The 22,187-nt window shown below is 38.2% G+C and overlaps 2 protein-coding genes across 2 annotated transcripts; both read right to left on the reverse strand.

Moving 5' to 3' along the window:
• Positions 1-9,068: 9,068 nt before the first annotated feature.
• On the reverse strand, positions 9,069-11,163 carry LOC137977379 (melatonin receptor type 1A-like). The gene has a single exon (XM_068824603.1). It carries the CDS (start codon positions 11,019-11,021, stop codon positions 9,963-9,965), a length of 1,059 nt encoding a protein of 352 aa, XP_068680704.1. The 5' UTR covers positions 11,022-11,163; the 3' UTR covers positions 9,069-9,962.
• A 7,120-nt stretch (positions 11,164-18,283) lies between these two features.
• On the reverse strand, positions 18,284-20,162 carry LOC137977385 (melatonin receptor type 1B-B-like). The gene has a single exon (XM_068824608.1). The coding sequence runs from the start codon at positions 20,090-20,092 to the stop codon at positions 18,917-18,919; it is 1,176 nt and encodes a 391-aa protein (XP_068680709.1). The 5' UTR covers positions 20,093-20,162; the 3' UTR covers positions 18,284-18,916.
• Positions 20,163-22,187: the final 2,025 nt, after the last annotated feature.

Below are 22,187 nucleotides of genomic sequence, written 5' to 3' on the forward strand. Positions count from 1 at the left end.
CTGGCACTTCACATTGCACTCTATAAACAAAATTTGTCAGTTGGTTTTCCAAAAGGCATAAATGTAACTATGACAGCCCATTATTTGGACTGTGTCTTTAAAATGCAAACAATGCATTTTACACTTGGAAACACTTAATATAAGCCAAAGGCAATGGATCAGAAAATGTTTCTGTTCTTTTTGGGAAAATTGGTTGAGTTGTTTGATCAGAACTTCAAATAATTAATGTGGGGAAATACTCCCAAATAGTTCACACCCTTGCAAAATAAATCTGGGACTTCCTAGGAATTCCTGGAAATTTCATAGGAACAGAATTGTGAATTTTCACAGGAAATTCAGACTTGGAATAATTCCAAGCTGTGCATCAATTAGATTAAAATTTCTTGGAATAAGTAATAAAAACTTGGAATTAGACAGAAATTTTGGACATTACAAGTGCTGAAACTTTATTGAACGAGTAAACAAAATTATAGTTTGTAATGAAACTGTGGTACTGCGTTGGTGGGAGAGTGAAACATGAAAATTTTCATGTTTCTTGAACGAGGTCAGAAAAATCAAGAATTGACCTGAAATAACTGAGAAGTAGAAATGCACATGTGGAAGAAACAAGGTTATAGTGACCTGCTCCTGTAAAATGATATTCCAACCAGCAAATCAGAAATGTGCTGGACACCGTTCCAGTGAAGCTAACAGTTACCATCATGACTCACACAAAAAATTAGAATACAAAATAATTGCTTTCAAAGCAGTTACCTTCAGGTCAAAATCTTTGGATTGGGTTCTTGTTTTAAATTTAAAATACAAAAAGGGCTTTTTAAGATTTCAGATAAACCACAGAACCATAACAAGTCCGCAAAGAGTCATCCTTAAATACATCAAACCATAAACGGTCGGGGAAACAGAATTGGCTGCTAAGCATTTTTCTCTGCTGTAAAGGACCTTTTCCTGCTGTCCCGTCAAAGAATTTCTTCAGGAAGTGTATCTTCTTCTTTCATGGTAACTAAAATACAAATATATGCGTGTAAATACTTCAATGATGATTCGTGATCATTTCAATCAATTACAGTTAAAGTGTGTGAAGTGTAGACTCAAATTTAGCTCTCTTTTCTTACAAACGTCAATAATACCTAGTTTTCTCAGGCATTTATGATTCTGCATTGAAAAGAGACAGCATTTACCAGAACGAATCATTTGTCAATCGTATACATCAATTAATTCGCCGTATGAGCACTTTTATACAAAATGGTTTACTTCACCATTTGATCCAAAACTTCATTTTTCTTGTTAAAAGGTTTACCAATTATTGCAGGGTTATAGCATTTAAAAAGCCAAATTAAGTATCCTTGCCAGAAAAATTGACTTGAAGGTACTCTACATGTAAATCGTCATTTTGAAGACAATAAGGCATCAAATCAAATGTTATTCGCCTATAGTTAACGCTTACCTTTTTACTTGAGTTCTTGTAAGCATTTCCCTGCCTTGGATCAGCATTTAAAGAGTAAAACAAACAAAAAATCATCACAAATTTGTGAGCGTTGATACAAACGTTAATAAAGCCGCCGATTACCGCCAAAATCGTTAAGAGCTTGCCGTGGAGACTGCTGGCCAAAATGAAAACGGCTCACTAGTTCCAGTCTTGTCTCTCACTCGTTATACAAGATGGCGCTGGAAACATTGAAGAAAAATGAACAAGATTCCGAGTGAAGTCCTCCAATTAACCCTCAAACAAAGTGGGAAAGATAGTGGTACAGTATTCATTGAGTGGATAAAGTGCTGACATGGAGTGTGTAATTCTTAACATTGATGCTTCATGTTCCTTTTGGAACAAGGCCGGTGAAACGTGGAGGATATTTCTATAATCTATAGAATCATCATAATAAAGGCTTTTATTTTCATTTATCTGTGTTACACTATTGGGAATTAAATTGGGGAAATAATCCCTTATTATTTACAATTTTGGGAATAACTTGGGGGAATGTGTCCACATTATTCACAATTCTGGGAATAACTTGGGTAAAGTGGTTCCTATATCATTCACAATACTGGGAATAACTTGGGAAACGTGTCCATATTATTCACAATTCTGGGAATAACTTGGGTAAATGTTCCCATACTAATCACAATTCTGGGAATAATTTGGGTGAAGGTTTCTATATCATTCACAATGTTGGGAATAACTTAGGAAATGTGTCCATATTATTCACAATTCTGGGAATAACTTGGATAAATGTTCCCATACTAATCACAATTCTGGGAATAACTTGGGTGAAGGTTTCTATATCATTCACAATGTTGGGAATAACTTGGGAAATGTGTCCATATTATTCACAATTCTGGGAATAACTTGGATAAATGTTCCCATACTAATCACAATTCTGGGAATAACTTGGGTGAAGGTTTCTGTATCATTCACAATGCTGGGAATAACTTGTGAAATGTGTCCATATTATTCACAATTCTGGGAATAACTTGGATAAATGTTCCCATACTAATCACAATTCTGGGAATAACTTGGGTAACGGTTTCCATATCATTCCCAATGCTGGGAATAACTTGCGAAATTTGTCCATATTATTCACAGTTCTGGGAATAACTTGGATAAATGTTCCCATATTAATCACAATTCTGGGAATAACTTGGGGAAATGTTCCCCCATAATTCACAATATTAGGAATAAATTGGGAACTTTTCCCATATTGTTCCCAGCTTTGGGTATAACTTGGGAAAACGTTCACAGCATATTCCCAATATTGGGATGTAAAAGAAAAGTAGACGTTCTTTCCCAATAAAAACCCAAAATTTACCCCCAAAAGTAATTTCTTGTCCCAATTTTTTCCCATGAGTGGGAAAGTTTCCCATTTAATTCCCAAATGGGAATCTCGAAAAGTTTCCTGTGAAAAGGAGATTTCTTGAAATGGAAAATCTTGAAAAATGCCCGACCTATCCAATCGAACAAAACCGAACAAAAAACCAATCGAACTCCAATCGTGCGATTGGGTTCGGCAATCGAACAAACACCTATTTTGCTGTGAGTTCGATTTTCGAACCAATCGAACCAATATAATCGAACAAAATCGAACTAATCCAATGCAATTGTCTCTTGACGCCTCAAACTGAGTAAAACACGTGGAATATAATCATTGTCACCTTTTATTGAATAACCAGGAACTGAATATCATATTGCAAAAGGCAATTTCGATGACTGTTAAGGTACTGTGACTGTTAAAAGGAAATGCTTCTCAACAGAGAAAAATCGCACCATTTCAACAACAGCAACACAGGCAGTTGTGTTTAAAATTAGTATTATAATAAGCAGAAGGGACCTAGCTGCAACCATTACTCTCTCCAGGTTCTCCAGAGTGGCCAAGAGTGACGTGGAGACGACGAGGAGAGCAGTCGCCAGCGTAACAGCAATAATGTCGGTAGAAAATAATTTTGTCAACATAGATTCTAAAAATAACAAAACAATTAGTAAAACAATTTTTTTCTTAAGATCAAAACAACGTAGTAGGCAAGAAACTTGTAACTGTAACTTGTAACTTGTAACTGTTCGCGAGTGTCCGGTAAGAATGCTGTTTGCCAGCTTGTGTTGATCTTAGAATCACGCCCGGCGAAATTTATTCCGTGGGCCAATCGTTCGGTAATCGAACTTTCGATTATCTCATTGTACATACTTTTGTTTAGTTTTATCGTAATATTATAATCTAAGCTATTGTAATTTAATATCGTTGTTACTGTGTAATTTGCATTGTTATTTTAGATTACATTCGGAGATACTAGCATATTTCTTTGCTACTCTAAAAAATTCCGAATCGAAATAAAGTTATGTATGTATGTATGTATGCATGCACGCATGCATGTATGTATGTATGTATGTATGTATGTATGTATGTATGTATGTATGTATGTATGTATGTATGTATGTATGTATGTATGTATGTATGTATGTATGTATGTATGTATGTGTGTATGTATGTGTGTATGTGTGTGTGTATGTATGTATGTATGTATGTATATGTATGTATATTGTGTTCGATTGACAAAATTTTATTGTGAGTTCGATTACGTTCGATTGAGTTCGGCAATCGAACGATTGGTGTTCGATTGGGTTCGATTGCCGAACTGTTCGATTGGATAGGTCGGGAAAATGGGGACTTTTAAAAGTGATTTAAGAATATTCTTGCCCAATTTAAATGGCCAGCTTCAGGCAGCGTTTACTTTGGCGTGCTTGATTTATTACACTAGGAGTAACGAATGGTCTTCTTTACGAGCATGTGGGCACTGTCTTATTTCGCGAGCGCGAGCAATGACCGAACTTGTCTTCCGAGCAGCGAGCACTTCAGGAAAATTCAACTGGCGCGCAGACAGCACTTGGAGTTCTATTTGGAGCTACTTGGTACATTTTCCAATCCTCTACGTGCCTTTTTTTCTGACTGGCACCTCCATAGGTTCCACAATGCGCAACGTTTTGAATTCAACCAATCATTGCTAATTTGCCTCGTCCGATGCCAAATACGTCAACAACAGATTCCAAGTTTTTCCTATGGGAACAAATGTTCTGTCTAGTGCAAAACATTTTCCTTGTTCCTGCCGTGCAAAACTTCTATTCACGTGTACGTCTGGACTACCTCTGCGGGGTAGCTTCTGGCTGTTAACTCGATCTCTGAATGTCTCAAGTTGTGAAGCTTTAATGCCGATTTGAAGTCTTTTGCTTCCACTAGAAGCTCCACACAAGCAATAAACAAATAAGGCGAGAGAGGGCAGCTATTGTAGAAGATACTCGGGCCAAAATTGAATCGTCGAAAAGTTTTTTTTTTATAAACGACCACTCTGACCACTGAAATGTGTCGAAAGCCTTTTCGAAATCAAGGAATAGCAAAAGTCATGGAATATTTGCGAACGCTGTGTAGTTAACAGTGGAATCAATTAGTCTAATATTTTCCCCAATAAATAAATCTACCTTTAAAAGAAAACCAGTCCGTGGTCGTTATCAATAAGCTTAGGAGGAACGCATTTCAGACGATTGGTGATAGCCTTGGTGGCTATTTTATAATCACAGTTAAGCAAAGACATTGGACGCCAACTTTTAACAAAGTAAAGTTCAGTGTCTTTTTTTGAGAATAAGTTTAATAATACCTCGTTTCTGAAATACAGACAATTGCCCACGGAGATAAGCATAGTTAAAGGAGTTAATTAAGCAGGTAGTCAGAAGTGTCGCATTCCATTTTGTTAAGTGCCTTTTAAACACATTCCTCTTTCGTCATGGGGCCCTCGCAAATATCCTTCTCATACTGGTTAAGTTTCTTATGTGTTGATTCCTACAAAAAAATGTCTGATCATATTTATCATCACAGTTACAAATTTTAGAGCGGTATAGTTCCCTGTAAAAAGTTTCAAATTGATTTAATAGTTCTTTCTCTGTTGTTACAAAATTATCATCTGCTTGCTTCAGTTGAGAGATGGTTCCTTGCTTATGATGCCTTTTTTTCTAAATTTAAAAAAATATTTGGTGTTCTTTTCACCTTCATTAAACCACCTGCATCTGGCTTCAAAATTAAACCTCTTGTCCGGTACTCAACTATTTCTTCCAATTCCCTTTTTTAGTCTCTAAATTATGGAAAGTATCTTCTTTGTAAGTTTCGTTGTTTTCATTCTGAGAGTCCATTAGATGTTGCAAGGTGTTAATTCCTTCTCGAGTTCTTCCTCCCGTCGTACGGTTTTGGCTTTTTTTGTAGTAGCATACTTTATTGAATTCTCTCTAACTTAAACTTTTTATCTCCCACAACAAAGCGTCGTTCAAAGTATTATCATGTCGATATTCCTCGTGAGTTTCTTTAGTAACAGCTCGAATTTGGCTTATATAATCATTTTCATTCAGAAAGGAGGTGTTAAGTTTCCAGAAACTCGGACCTCTTGGAATAGAATGTAAAGCTATTTTGGTGTCCATTAGTGAATGATCTGTTTGGTAGCCGACGTCGACAGAAATACTAGCACTCTTAGGATTGCACATGAGACTTTGGTTTATGAGGAAAAAATCTAGTCGGCATGAAATTTCAGTTTTTTTTTTCGACGCCAAAGGAATAAATGACTATTCGGATTTAAGACTCTCCAAGCATCTACAAGATCGAAGGCCATTTTCTTACTACTTGTGACGGCTGTTGTATATGACCTACTTAAGATTCCAGGCTAAGACTTGGTAGATGATTGGCTTATTATGTTCACAATTACACACACCAAGTTTGGTGAAAACCGGAAGTAACTCAATTTTTTCGTGACGCTTTTTGTTTATGGGGCCATTTGGGCCCCGAGCGAGCGTGAAGACCGGAAAGGGGTTATTACAATTCAGCCTAGATCTCTAAAGGTGGATGGTTTCAAGCGGAAAACTGATTTCGAAAGCAGCTGGTCCAATAAACAGGCCAGCCACCTAAAAAGCTCATACCCGAAAGTCATACTTCCGGAAATATTGAATTCCACATGACAGATTATTTGTAACAACTCCAACATTAAAATGGGTCGCACAAGTCACGTTCAGATCACAGAGAGCCGGAGCTCCACATTTCACCTTCAGTATGTTAAACTTGGTCTTCTAGGATCTCCTGACATTGATAAACATTAATCTTTCCAACTCTTTAACGACCTCCTCTGTGACTATAAACATTCGAACTTCTATCTTTCTTACGTATCTGAGCTACAGGACTTAAGCCTTGACTCCTTTAGAATAAACATTGAGAACGTTCTGCGCGACAGTGAATGGAATAACATCCGCCTATCCATTGGTGGGAGGCGAACGCTCTCACCATTGCGCTACACCCCTGTTCCCCATCAACGCTGATGTAGAAGAAGGAATGATACTTGGCTTCAAGATTGGTTCAGTCGAATGAACGGAATGACCGGAATGTGGTTCAATCGGAATAGGCAGAATATGCGTTGTTTTGGGAACGTTTTGGCGGGAAATGATACGGGGTCGGCTGGTCGCCCGCTGGCGGCTTGAAAATTGTAAACATTTGAATGAAATAGCGATGCAAACGGTCTACTGTAGATGCGGTTGAGCTGGCCTCTCTTCTGTTTCTTTACCGGCTATATAAAAAAAAGTGCCCTCGCTTGGTCAAAAGAAATGACGTTGGCATTAATTGGTCAATTTGGGCAAAAACCACGAAGCTTTTATCAATTAAGGACGTTCGCGCCAAAATCTTCCTACGGTGAGATTTTCTTCATTTCTCGCGTAGAGTTAGGTCATAAAGTACTTACTCCAAAAATGAAAAAAAAAATGGGGGTCACCGACTTTGTTTCGGAGAAAATGGCAGTGGAAAAATGCCTTAATTTCGAAAAATCGGTCATATTAGCGAGATGTAGGCTCAACTGCTCATCCATCGAAAATCATAAAAATAAACTGTTCGAGTGAAAGTTTCCGTGCATAGGTTTTTAGGAGTGAGATTTTTAGATAATTGTATGCCGCTAGGGATGTGGTAAACAGTAGAGTTCATCCTCGACGAGCGTTTTCGTAAGCTCTATCCGTTGCAACCACTACCGGAATTCGATGGCACGAGGAAAGAAAATCTTAAAAAAAGATAACTTCTTACGGTGAGAATTTTTTCATTTCATCATATTTTGTAGATAGTAAGTAAAGTAAGTGATTCATGATTAAAAAAATGGGGGTCACCGATGATCTGAACGAGTAAAATCGATGTGATTTTGCAAAGCTCTTGAAAAAGTTCGTTTGTCACGCTTTTGCGTGACCTGTCGGACAAGGACTGGAACCCAAGAGAGGATTGATCGTTGAAGAGATGAAAGGTTTTTACCGAAAAAAAGACCTTTCTCGAGAATAGCAACGAAGTTTTAAGCAGGGGTCATCTTCATTTGGTTGGTGTTTTGTATAATATCTCTCCATTGCCGTCATGCTCATCCTCTGGAGTGTGTTTTTTGTGAAATTCAATCTCTGATTTTTTCCACGCAGGTCCGCATTATTCAAGCGGACGAGGACGAAAATACTCCTCAATTTTCACGAAAGTAAGGAAAAAGAAATTTAAAAACATGCGTTCACTTTGAACTTAAGTTCGTAGGGTAATAAAAACATTAAAAAGAAATAGCCCCATTAAATTTACGCACTGGTTCGTCCTCGAGTTTTCCAAACTTTCAGCAACGAGTCTACTTGATCAATTACCTTTTCTAGAGCTTTTCCATCCTCCCTCTCACTTCTCTTTGAAGTTTCATGATGATTCGGAAATAAATGTGCCATTCTTTTGCCGGCCTGGAATTTTTTCATCGGCGTTTTGTCGCCATGTTATTTTAACTGATGCTTGAAAAATTTGTATGAAAGTCAAGTAGACTAGTGCACGACTGATAAAACCTCGCGAATATCAGTCGTGCAGTAGTCTACTTGACTTTCATAAATATTTTAAATCAATTTTGATTGATCACGATCTTCTCTGATCCAACGCTGTGCAAGACTTATCGTCCACGGTTTTTCCAAATGGTTTTAAAACCTCAACTTCACTAATGCTCGAAGTAATTCGTGACATATTACAGTCGCGTTACCTGCGCAGTAACGTTGCGCACAAACAATTAGCGCGAACGTCCTTAAGTCGACATCAAGAAGAAGAGCATATGGGAACACATTTGCACTACGCAAAGCACTCACAAGTACAAAAAATTCTTCGTCATCTTCCCCGTTAAGGTTTCAGCAAATGAAGCAAACCGAAAAATCGAGAAAACCGCCAAAAAAAATGGTACGTATGGCCATATTTCAACATTTCGTGTTCCAAACTTTCGGGAAACCTTTTCCACTCGCCATACTAACGCAATTGGCGCATGCGCAGATACAATAGTTCCCAGGTCACCTTCGCTAATAGTATTCCGTTTTCATAATATGTGTTCTTTTGCAAATTGATATTCCGTGTATGAGAATAGTCAAGATACTCCCAAAAGAATGCACCCTAGGAACGTATGTGTTTTGTGACCGTGTGTCAAGGGCCTTATGGAATTTTGAGTTACCGGGGCCTTCATTCAGTATTTATGGCCGATATTCTGGAGTGGATCCGGAGGCAATTGGAACTCGAGTTTCCTAATATATTGGATAGAGGATGGGGACATAAATATGAACTCGCGGGAATCACCAACAAATAGCACCAAACGCAAAGGAAACACAAGTAACACACAATTGAGCTAATGAAAGTCGTTTAAATTAAATTTATTCTCCATCTTTTGAACTGTTATATATCATCATTACATTAATATTACGGTGCAAAGTCTTTTTGCACTAGGAGCTTGGGCTAGCTGTGGTATTCACCAGAACAATTGGAACTACATTAATATCTATTTAATCGAAAATCTTTGTAGTTGACAATATTAATTTTAATTAATATTGACAAAGGTTTCTATTAAAAATCAAGAATTTTGTTGCTTAGAGTTGTTATATAATTGGTTTTAAGCAGATGCAATTTTGAAGTGATAGGCAGTTTCCTAAAATATTGAACCATCTAAGAACGGTAAGTAAAATGTCCCACAAGATACCCTGACACTTTGGAATATTCTCATTATTCTTGCCAAATTTACAATTATCGGATGAATAGAAACTACAAATTTTGAAGGCGTAAATGACTCAAGTGAGGAAATCGCCAACGGCGAGAGTAAATAAAATCCCATTTAATATCACCTGCCGCTCAAACTGCAAGACAAACTATAGTTTTGATTTGATGTGAATAAAGAACCTACTAAACTTCGTTTTGTATATTATTTTATATATTCTTCTATTCCGGTATTTCTATTACATATGTTATATTAGCCTAAACTTCAAAAGGGTTACAAAACCTATAAGAACTGACCTAAATGCTCAGTTCACGGAGAGATCATCGTGGGAAGTTACGCGTGTTGCCGAGAAATGAATCATTAGCGATAATGCGACCCAAAATCTTCACAATAAACAGTTTCAATAAAAAACTTGACACATCAGCCAAATGCAATCCTCATTCTTTTTTATCGTGATCAACACTTAAAGCATTACTGATAGTGAAATTACCAAGATGCCTTTCCTCAAGTTCTTGTGGAACATTATTCGTACATGTATTTATCTGAGGAGTTTCATTAGTTATGCGAACCCGAACTTTCTTCTTACGCTCACAAATAATTTTGCGGAATTCTCTTCTGAAACAACGGTTCATACCAGCGTAAATTAATGGATTGATCGTATTGGATAAGTAAAGGAAAAAGAAACATAGGAGCTTCACATTTCGTGGCAGCTTTTCAACCAAATGGAAGCGCATTAAAAGGACAATGATCCAAAAGGGAACCCAACAGATCATGAAAGCAAAAACAACTACAAAAAGAGATTTACTAATTCTTATCTCTCGGGCACTGATGATCGGCGAGTTTTGTCGCAAGAATGAAATTTCAGTTTTGTGGTGCTGGAATTTTTTCGCAACTTTCACGTAGCTAAAGATGGTGATGGTTAAAGGCGTTAACAAGAACAAAGAGACAACGATACAATAGTGTATCAGTCTACCACTTTCGCTGAGATGATCAATGGCACATGAGGCAATATTCGGGAAAAACGTGTTCTTTCGAAGACCAACTATGTTTGGGAGGCCACTGTAACAGGCAACAATCACCCAAACAGACACTAGAAGTGTCAATGACTTTTTCGTTGAAAAGAACCTCTGATATTCCAGGTCTGGTCTGCACATTCGCACATAACGATTGAGGGCTGTCAGTCCCATTGTCACTGGTGAAACGTAGATGATAAACGCACTGAAGAAAGCAAGAACATTACAAATAACTTCACCAAAAATCCAGTGGCCGCCAGCAAGAACAGCTGTAACAAACGGCATTACAAATACAGCCGATAGTACATCGCTTATTGCCAGCGCGATGATGTAAAGATTCGTTGTTGTTCGCAATCGTGTGTTTCTGTATACGGACTTACAAACCAAGGTGTTTCCCATAAGGGACAGAAGATTCAAGACAATTAACGCGCTGACTTCTAAGACAACTATGAAAAGGTTCCTGGATTGCAGAACACTCGCCATTCTGTGTTGTCAAAACGTCGATCGCACAAAAAATCTCCCTGCTAGAATTTCACGAGGTGTGGTTGCCTGAATTTTGAACGATTCTTAACTCTTTTAACAGATTTATACATGGTGTTAATTTTATATATTTCGACAATGTCATAACTTCCTGGGATCAACCCACCTTTGATTGGACGAAGAAAGTGCTTCGAAAGGATTAAGTATTCTGGAATAATAGCTTCCTTTCCTAATTTGGGTACAAATAGACCTTTCCACTCTTTTTGATGCCATCCTGGCTGGGGGACAGACACGGCTAAATTTATAGTAAATCTATGGGAGTTTAGCCGACTCTGAACCCCTGTAGCGCCGCTGAAAAGAACGTCCGTAAATTCGAATAATAAATCTTCTCATATTGCCTCTAATTTCGCGGCAATTTGCGTGATTTTGATTAGAAGGATTGTAATAAAATGTTAAAAATTCGTTTAGTGTCGTTGAAGCCTGAATCTCTTCTTCATATTTTATGAAAATAATCTCAGTAGAAATGTCCAGCGGTTCTAAGTCGGCCAAAATCCCCTAAATTTACTCTATTTTTAGCCGTGTTTGCCCCCCAACCAAGATGGCGTCATTAATTAACCGTGGAATGGTCTATAAATTTAAAATGCACCTGCTCAAAAGCTCTCAATAAACTAGGTATAATGCAAACATGGCACAAAACGCGAGTAGGAAAAGCGTTCGGCTTTATATTCATACTTGATTTTCCTGGGCTTTGAATAATTACTCAAGTTGATGTAAGGTGTGATTTACTAATGGCCGCTACACTTTGTGAGCAGAGTACTACCTCTTCCAACGTTCGGTTGTCTAACCTCTAGCAAAGATTATGCACTTCTAAGGTTTATCCCGGGGTTTTGGGGAATAAGGGAACACAGCTTATTTGATCCAGGGAACAGCGGAACAAAGACAAGATATCTTAGGGAACAAGTATTATTTGTTGTCAAGGCTTCATGCAGTAGGAAAATTTAAAAAAAAAAAAAAAAAAAAAAAAATATATATATATATATATCATCGCTGTATTGTCACTAACTCCTACTGTGTAATTTCTATTGCCCCCCTGCAATTTTCAACCTTGATTGAGGTTTAAGTGTATCCCAAATGACAACCTCGCGTTTTTGCTGCTTTACGGTCACACGTTTCATAAAAAAACCCAATAAAGTATATCTATTTCGTGAAAGGTTAGGAATTGTAGATTCTGATTATTAGTTGTTAAGGCAACAAATAAAAACCTTTCCTAAAAGAGCGATCTTTTTTCGAAAGTATGCAGTTTCACAAACTGAGTTCGTTTCCGGTCAGAATTTAACCGGAGAAAGCGAGCGACATCGCTATAGTTACGTTTTCTTCACACCTTGATCTAAATACTTTTGAGGTTTTCCGTTAATTTGGATACCTTCTTCGTACTTGAATAAGGACACGATCTTTTGCGTTTCTTTTTTGAAGACGTCTTCCACAACAAACAAATCTATTACGCCGTGACAGACTAATCGCGCGATCTGATCTCATCATATTTATCATCACAGTTACAAATTTTAGAGCAAAACTTCTATTCACGTGTACGTCTGGACTACCTCTGTCGGGTAGCTTCTGGCTGTTGACTCGATCTCCGAATGTCTCAAGTCATGAAGCTTTAATCAGGGGCACCCAACGAATCTGTTCCTCACATTATCTGTTCCCCAGAGGAATCTTGCTGGCTGGCAAAAATACAGGTGTTTCGATGAGCTGGCTGGGAAATTTTGTTATTGATAGAGGTTTTGCCTGGGAATTACTGACTATTTCTAGCATTTCAACCCGAGCTGGCTGTAGAAACTCTAAAGACTCAGGACGACTAAAAGAACCCCTTCCCTCTCCCAGAGAGTAGTCACAAACATACGACGGCTGGTCAAAGTGATTGCGCTTGCGAAAAAAACCTGTTTTGTCCCGGTTTTGTCGCTTTTGTTCGGTCGTTTCGGATCGAGGGATTTGAAAGCGCGCGGAATTCCTGGCTGGGAAACCAACCAATTTTATCTAGCTGGCTGGGAAATTTCATATGTGTCTTGCTGGGAAAAAGGAACAGATAATGTTTTCCCAGCAACACTGAAAAACACCTGAAAATGCCTTAATAACATTTATTTTCATTAACTGGGGTATAATAATACATTTTACAACAAATTGGCCGTTGGGTGCCCCTGTTTAATGCCGATTTGAAGTCTTTTGCTTCTACTAGAACCTCCACACAAGCAATAAACAAATAAGGCGAGAGAGGGCAGCTATTGTAGAAGATTTTAGTGCATGGCCAGTTGATAATGGTCGGGCCAAAATTGAATCGTCGAAAAGTTTTTTTTTTTATAAACGACCACTCAGGGGCACCCAATGACCAATTTGTTGTAAAATGTATTATTATACTGCAGTTAATGAAAATAATGTTATTAAGGCATTTTAAGGTGTTTTTCAGTGTTGCTGGGAAAACATTAGCTGTTCCTTTTTCCCAGCAAGACACACAAGAAATTTCCCAGCCAGCTAGATAAAATTGGTTGGTTTCCCAGCCAGGAATTCCGCGCTCTTTCAAATCCCTCGATCCAAAACGACCGAACAAAAGCGACAAAACCGGGACAAAACAGGTTTTTTCCGCAAGCGCAATCACTCTGACCAGCCGTCGTATGTTTGTGACTACTCTCTGGGAGAGGGAAGGGGTTCTTTTTTTTTTTCTTTTCTTTTTTTTTTTTAGTCGTCCTCAGTCTTCAGAGTTTCTACAGCCAGCTCGGGTTGAAATGCTAGAAAAAGTCAGTAATTCCCAGGCAAAACCTCTATCAATAACCAAATTTCCCAGCCAGCTAATCGAAACACCTGTATTATTGCCAGCGAGCAAGATTCCTCTGGGGAACAGATTCGTTGGGTGCCCCTGACCACTGAAATGTGTCGAAAGCCTTTTCGAAATCAAGGAATAGCAATAGTCATGGAATATTTGCGAACGCTGTGTAGTTAACAGTGGCATCAATTAGTCTAATATTTTCCCTAATAAATAAATCTACCTTTAAAAGAAAACCAGTCCGTGGTCGTTACCAATAAGAATTCAGACGATTGGTGATAGCCTTGGTGGCTCTTTTACAATCACAATTAAGCAAAGATATTGGACGCCAATTTTTAACAAAGTAAAGTTCAGTGTCTTTTTTTGAGAATAAGTTTAAAAATACCTCGTTTCTGAAATACAGACAATTGCCCACAGAGATAAGCATAGTTAAAGGAGTTAATTAAGCAGGTAGTCAGAAGTGTCGCATTCCATTTTGTTAAGTGCCTTTTAAACACATTCCTCTTTCGCCATGGGGCCCTCGTAAATATCCTTCTCATCTTGGTTAAGTTTCTTATGTGTTGATTCCTACAAAAAAATGTCTGATCATATTTATCATCACAGTTACAAATTTTAGAGCGGTATAGTTCCCTGTAAAAAGTTTCATATTGATTTAATATTTCTTTATCTGTTGTTACAAAATTCTCATCTGCTTGCTTTAGTTGAGAGATGGTTCCTTGCTTATATTGCCTTTTTTTCTAAATTTAAAAAAATATTTGGTGTTCTTTTCACCTTCATTAAACCACCTGCATCTGGCTTCAAAATTGAACCTCTTGTCCGGTACTCAACTATTTCTTCCAATTCCCTTTTTTTAATCTCTGAATTATGGAAAGTATCTACTTTGTAAATTTCGCTGTTTTCATTCTGAGAGTCCATTAGATGTTGCAAGGTGTCAATTCCCTCTCGAGTTCTTCCTCGCGTCGTACGGTTTTGCTTTTTTAGTAGTAGCATACTTAAGTTTATTTAATGCTCTCTAACTTAAACTTTTTATCTCCCACAACAAAGCGTCGTTCAAAGTATTATCATGTCGATATTCCTCGTGAGTTTCTTTAGTAACAGCTCGAATTTGGCTTATATAATCATTTTCATTCAGAAAGGAGGTGTTAAGTTTCCAGAAACTCGGACCTCTTGGAATGGAATGTAAAGCTATTTTGATGTCCATTAGTGAATGATCTGTTTGGTAGCCGACGTCGACAGAAATACTAGCACTCTTACGATTGCACATGAGACTTTGGTTTATGAGGAGAAAATCTAGTCGGCATGAAATTTCAGTTTTTTTTTTCGACGCCAAAGGAATAAATGACTATTCGGATTTAAGACTCTCCAAGCATCTACAAGATCGAAGGCCATTTTCTTACTAATGAATGAAGGGGTAGCTTCTAAAGAAACTGTGGTGCTGCGTCGGTGGGGAAGTAGTATACAAAAATTTGGTTTTATCAACTGAGTTGATAATGTAAAGTGGCCACCGTACAGAGATTCTAAAAGCTGACGTTTCGAGCGTTAGCCTTTCGTCAGAGCGAATCGAGGGATTATGGGTTACGTGTAGTTTTTATAGTAGAGTAGGAGCTACGCTATTGGTGGTAACATGGCAACGTGAAAAATAGGAATATATTAGTTAAATGAAAAGCGTTCGTTAATACCGTGAGGATTAAGGGTGCCGATTTGAAAGATGAATTTTTGTTCCAGATTCTTGCGGCTTTCCGTCGTACCTAGACGTAGGGAAAGGCCGCAGATAGCCATGTGTTTTATGGAGTGGTTAGGCAGATTAAAATGGCGAGCGATTGGCTTAGATGCATCCTTGTCATTCTTCTCAACATCGCGAAGGTGTTCGCGGAATCGGTCACCTAGTCGTCTACCTGTCTCACCAATGTATAATTTATTGCATAACGTACAGGTTATTCAATAAATGACATTTGTGGAGGTACATGTGAAACGATCGGTGATCTTAACAGATCGCTTAGGTCCCGATATCTTGCTAGTGTTAACAATCAAAAGACAAGTTTTGCATCGTGAGCGCGCGCATTTGAAAGTGCCGGGTTGCTCGTTAGTTTTGAGCGCGCTTCTAACTTAGTAATTTTAAATTACTCCAAAATGATCCCGAGACTGGTAGAATCTTTTCGCAACCTCCACTTATTTCATTCAAACGCGACAAAAACGTAGCCAACTTTTTAGTTAGAAGCGCGCTCAAAACTAACGAGCAACCCGGCACTTTCAAATGCGCGCGCTCACGATGCAAAACTTGTCTTTTCATTGTTAACTCTAGCAAGATATCGGGACCTAAGCGATCTGTTAAGATCACCGATCGTTTCACATGTACCTCCACAAATGTCATTTATTGAATAACCTGTACGTTATGCAATAAATTATACATTGTTGAGACAGGTAGACGACTAGGTGACCGATTCCGCGAACACCTTCGCGATGTTGAGAAGAATGGCAAGGATGCATCTAAGCCAGTCGCTCGCCATTTTAATCTGCCTAACCACTCCATAAAACACATGGCTATCTGCGGCCTTTCCCTACATCTAGGTACGACCGAAAGCCGCAAGAATCTGGAACAAAAATTCATCTTTCAAATCGGCACCCTGAATCCTCACGGTATTAACGAACGCTTTTCATTTAACTAATATATTCCTATTTTTCACGTTGCCATGTTACCACCAATAGCGTAGCTCCTACTCTACTATAAAAACTACACGTAACCCACAATCCCTCGATTCGCTCTGACGAAGGGCTAACCCTCGAAACGTCAGCTTTTAGAATCTCTGTACGGTTGCCAATTTACATTATCAACTCCGTTGATAAAACCAAATTTTTGTATACATTTTCTTACTACTTGTGAAGGCTGTTGTATATGACCTACTCAAGATTCCAGGCTAAGACTTGGTAGATGATTGGCTTATGTTCACAATTACACACACCAAGTTTGGTGAAAACCGGAAGTAACTCAATTTTTTCGTGACGCGTTTTGTTTATGGGTCCATTTGGACCCCGAGCGAGCGTGGGGACCGGAAATGAGTTTAATACAATTCAGCCGAGATCTCTAAAGGTGGATGGTTTTAAGCGAAAAACTGATTTCGAAAGCAGCTGGTCCAATAAACAGGCCAGCCACCTAAAAAGCTCATACCCTATAGTAATACTTCCGGAAATTTTGAATTTCCACATGACAGATTATTTGTAACAACTCCAACATTAAAATGGGTTGCACAAGTCACGTTCAGATCACAGAGAGCCGGAGCTCCACATTTCGCCTCAGTAGGTTAAACTTGGTCTTCTAGGATCTCCTGACATTGATAAACATTATTCTTTCCAACTCGTTAACGACCTTCTCTGTGACTATAAACTTTCCAACTTCTATATTTCTTACATATCTGAGGTACAGCACTTGAGCCTTGACCTCTTTAGAATAAACATTGAGAACGTTCTGCGCGACAGTGAATGGAATAACATCCTCCTATCCATTGGTGGGAGGCGAACGCTCTCACCATTGCGCTACACCCCTGTTCCCCATCAACGCTGATGTAGAAGAAGGAATGATACTTGGCTTCAAGATTGGTTCAGTCGAATGAACGGAATGACCGGAATGTGGTTCAATCGGAATAGGCAGAATATGCGTTCTTTTGGGAAAGTTTTGGCGGAAAATGATACGCGGCCGGCTGGTCGCCCGCTGGCGGCTTACCGGCTATATAAAAAAAAGTGCCCTCGCCTGGTCAAAAGAAATGACGTTGGCATTAATTGGTCAATTTGCGCAAAAACCACGAAGCTTTTATCAATTAAGTCGACATCAAGAAGAAGAGCATATCGGAACACATTTGCACTACGCAAAGCACTCACAAGTACAAAAAATTCTTCGTCATCTTCCCCGTTAAGGTTTCAGCAAATGAAGCAAACCTAAAAACCGAGAAAACCGCCAAAAAAATGGTACGTATGGCCATATTTCAACACTTCGTGTTCCAAACTTTCGGGAAACCTTTTCCTTTCGCCATACTAACGCAATTGGCGCATGCGCAGATACAATAGTTCCCAGGTCACCTTCGCTAAGAGCATTCCGTTTTCTTAATATGTGTTTTTTTTGAAAATTGATATTCCGTGTATGAGAATAATCAAGATACTCCCAAAAGAATGCACCCTAGGAACGTATGTGTTTTGTGACCGTGTGTCAAGGGCCTTATGGAATTTTGAGTTACCGGGGCCTCCGTTCAGAATTTATGGCCGATATTCTGGAGTGGATCCGGAGGCAATTGGAACTCGAGTTTCCTAATATATTGGATAGAGGATGGGGACCTAAATATGAACTCGCGGGAAGCACCAAGAAATAGCACCAAACGCAAAGGAAACACAAGTAACACACAATTGAGCTAATGAAAGTCGTTTAAATTAAATTTATTCTCCATCTTTTGAACTGTTATATATGATCATTACATTAATATTACGGTGCAAAGTCTTTTTGCACTAGGACCTTGGGCTAGCTGTGGTATTCACCAGAACAATTGGAACTACATTAATACCTATTTAATCGAAAAACTTTGTAGTTGACAATATTAATTTTAATTAATATTGACAAAGATTTTTATTTAAAATCCAGAATTTTGTTGCATAGAGTTGTTATATAATTGGTTTTAAGCAGATGCAATTTTGAAGTGATAGGCAGTTTCCTAAAATATTGAACCATCTAAGAACGGTAAGTAAAATGTCCCACGAGATACCCTGACACTTTGGAATATTCTCATTATTCTTGCCAAATTTACAATTATCGGATGAATAGAAACTACAAATTTTGAAGGCGTAAATGACTGAAGTGAGGAAATCGCCAACGGCGAGAGTAAATAAAATCCCATTTATCATCACCTGCCGCTCAAACTGCAAGACAAACTATAGTTTTGATTTGATGTGAATAAAGAACCTACTAAACTTCGTTTTGTATATTATTTTATATATTCTTCTATTCCGGTATTTCTATTACATATGTTATATTAGCCTAAACTTCAAAAGGGTTACAAAACCTATAATAACTGACCTAAATGCTCAGTTCACGGAGAGATCATCGTGGGAAGTTACGTGTGTTGTAGAGAAATGAATCATTAGCGATAATGCGACCCAAAATCTTCACAATAAACAGTTTCAATGAAAAACTTGACACATCAGCCAAATGCAATCCTCCTTCTTTTTTATCGTGATCAACACTTAAAGCATTACTGATAGTGAAATTACCAAGATGCCTTTCCTCAAGTTCTTGTGGAACATTATTCGTACATGTATTTATCTGAGGAGTTTCATTAGTTATGCGAACCCGAACTTTCTTCTTACGCTCACAAATAATTTTGCGGAATTCTCTTCTGAAACAACGGTTCATACCAGCGTAAATTAATGGATTGATCGTATTGGATAAGTAAAGGAAAAAGAAACATAGGAGCTTCACATTTCGTGGCAGCTTTTCAACCAAATGGAAGCGCATTAAAAGGACAATGATCCAAAAGGGAATCCAACAGAGCATGAAAGCGAAAACAACTACAAAAAGAGATTTACTAATTCTTATCTCTCGGGCACTGATGATCCGCGAGTTTTGTCGCAAGAATGAAATTTCAGTTTTGTGGTGCTGGATTTTTTTCGCAACTTTCACGTAGCTAAAGATGGTGATGGTTAAAGGCGTTAACAAGAACAAAGAGACAACGATACAATAGTGTATCAGTCTGCCACTTTCGCTGAGATGAACAATGGCACATGAGGCAATATTCGGGAAAAACGTGTTCTTTCGAAGACCAACTATGTTTGGGAGGCCACTGTAACAGGCAACAATCACCCAAACAGACACTAGAAGTGTCAATGATTTTTTCGTTGAAAAGAACCTCTGATATTCCAGGTCTGGTCTGCACATTCGCACATAACGATTGAGGGCTGTCAGTCCCATTGTTACTGGTGAAACGTAGATGATAAACGCACTGAAGAAAGCAAGAACATTACAAATAACTTCACCAAAAATCCAATGGCCGCTAACAAGAACAGATGTCACAAACGGCATTACAAATACAGCCGATAGTAAATCGCTTATTGCCAGCGCGATGATGTAAAGATTCGTTGTTGTTCGCAATCCGGTGTTTCTGTATACGGACATACAAACCAAGGTGTTTCCCATAAGGGACAGAAGATTCAAGACAATTAACGCGCTGACTTCTACGACAACTATGAAAACGTTCCTGGACTGCAGAATACTCGCCATTCTGTGTTGTCAAAACGTCGATCGCACAAAAAGTTTCCCTGCTAGAATCTGCCGAGGTGTGGTTGTCTGAATTTTGAACGATTCTTAACTCTTTTAACAGATTTATACATCGTGTTAATTTTATATATTTCGACAATGTCATAACTTCCTGGGATCAACCCACCTTTGATTGGACGAAGAAAGTGCTTCGAAAGGATTAAGTATTCTGGAATAATAACTTCCTTTCCTAATTTGGGTACAAATAGACTTTTCCACTATTTTTGATGCCATCCTGGCTGGGGGACAAACACGGCTAAATTTATAGTAAATCTATGGGAGTTTAGCCGACTCTGAACCCCTGTAGCGCCGCTGAAAAGAACGTCCGTAAATTCGAATAATAAATCTTCTCATATTGCCTCTAATTTCGCGGCAATTTGCGTGATTTTGATTAGACGGATTGTGATGAAATGTTAAAAATTCGTTTAGTGTCGTTGAAGCCTGAATTTCTTCTTCATATTTTATGAAAATAATCTCAGTAGAAATGTCCAGCGGTTCTAAGTCGGCCAAAATCCCCTAAATTTACTCTATTTTTAGCCGTGTTTGCCCCCCAACCAAGATGGCGTCATTAATTAACCGTGGAATGGTCTATAAATTTAAAATGCACCTGCTCAAAAGCTCTCAATAAACTAGGTATAATGCAAACATGGCACAAAACGCGAGTAGGAAAAGCGTTCGGCTTTATATTCATACTTGATTTTCTTGGGCTTTGAATAATTACTCAAGTTGATGTAAGGTGTGATTTACTAATGGCCGCTACACTTTGTGAGCAGAGTACTACCTCTTCCAACGCTCGGTTGTCTAACCTCTAGCAAAGATTATGCACTTCTAAGGCTTATCCCGGGGTTTTGGGGAATAAGGGAACACAGCTTATTTGATCCAGGGAACAGCGGAACAAAGACAAGATATCTTAGGTAACAAGTATTATTTGTTGTCAAGGCTTCATGCAGTAGGAAAAGTTAATATATATATATATATATATCATCGCTGTATTGTCACTAACTCCTACTGTGTAATTTCTATTGCCCCCCTGCAATTTTCAACCTTGATTGAGGTTTAAGTGTATCCCAAATGACAACTTCGCGTTCTCGCTGCTTCACGGTCACACGTTTCATAAAAAACCCCAATAAAGTATATCTATTTCGTGAAAGGTTAGGAATTGTAGATTCTGATTATTAGTTGTTAAGGCAACAAATAAAAACCTTTCCTAAAAGAGCGATCTTTTTTCGAAAGTATGTAGTTTCACAAACTGAGTTCGTTTCCGGTCAGAATTTAACCGGAGAAAGCGAGCGACATCGCTGCTATAGTTACGTTTTCTTCACACCTTGATCTAAATACTTTTGAGGTTTTCCGTTAATTTGGATACCTTCTTCGTACTTGAATAAGGACACGATCTTTTGCGTTTCTTTTTTGAAGACGTCTTCCACAGCAAACAAATCGATTACGCCGTGACAGACTAATCGCGCGATCTGATCTGATCATAGTTATCATCACAGCTACAAATTTTAGAGCGGTATAGTTCCCTGTAAAAAAATTCACATTGATTTAATATTTCTTTATCTGTTGTTACAAAACTCTCATCTGCTTGCTTTAGTTGAGAGATGGTTCCTTGCTTATGATGCCTTTTTCTCTAAATTTAAAAAAATATTTGGTGCTCTTTTCACCTTCATTAATTAAACCACCTGCAAAATCTGGCGTCAAAATTGAACCTCTTGTCCGGTACTCAACTATTCCTTCCAATTCCCTTTTTTTAGTCTCTAAATTATGGAAAGTATCTACTTTGTCAATTTCGTTGTTTTCATTCTGAGAGTCCATTAGATGTTGCAACGTGTTAATTCCTTCTCAAGTTCTTCCTCGCGTCGTACGGTTTTGGCTTTTTTAGTAGTAGCATACTTTATTGAATGCTTTCTTGCTTAAACTTTTTATCTCCCACAACAAAGCGTCGTTCAAAGTATTATCATGTCGATATTCCTTGTGAATTTCTTTAATAACAGTTTGAATTTGGCTTATATAATCATTTCATTCAGAAAGGAGGTGTTAAGTTTCCAGAAACTCGGAC

Source organism: Montipora foliosa, chromosome 1 (genome assembly GCF_036669935.1).
Source record: "Montipora foliosa isolate CH-2021 chromosome 1, ASM3666993v2, whole genome shotgun sequence".
NCBI classification, from domain to species: Eukaryota; Metazoa; Cnidaria; class Anthozoa; order Scleractinia; family Acroporidae; genus Montipora; species Montipora foliosa.

Coding starts and splice junctions, on each gene's coding strand:
- LOC137977379 (XM_068824603.1), bottom strand. CDS start 11,021: ATGGCGAGTGTTCTGCAATCCAGGAACCTTTTCATAGTTGTCTTAGAA.
- LOC137977385 (XM_068824608.1), bottom strand. CDS start 20,092: ATGGCGAGTATTCTGCAGTCCAGGAACGTTTTCATAGTTGTCGTAGAA.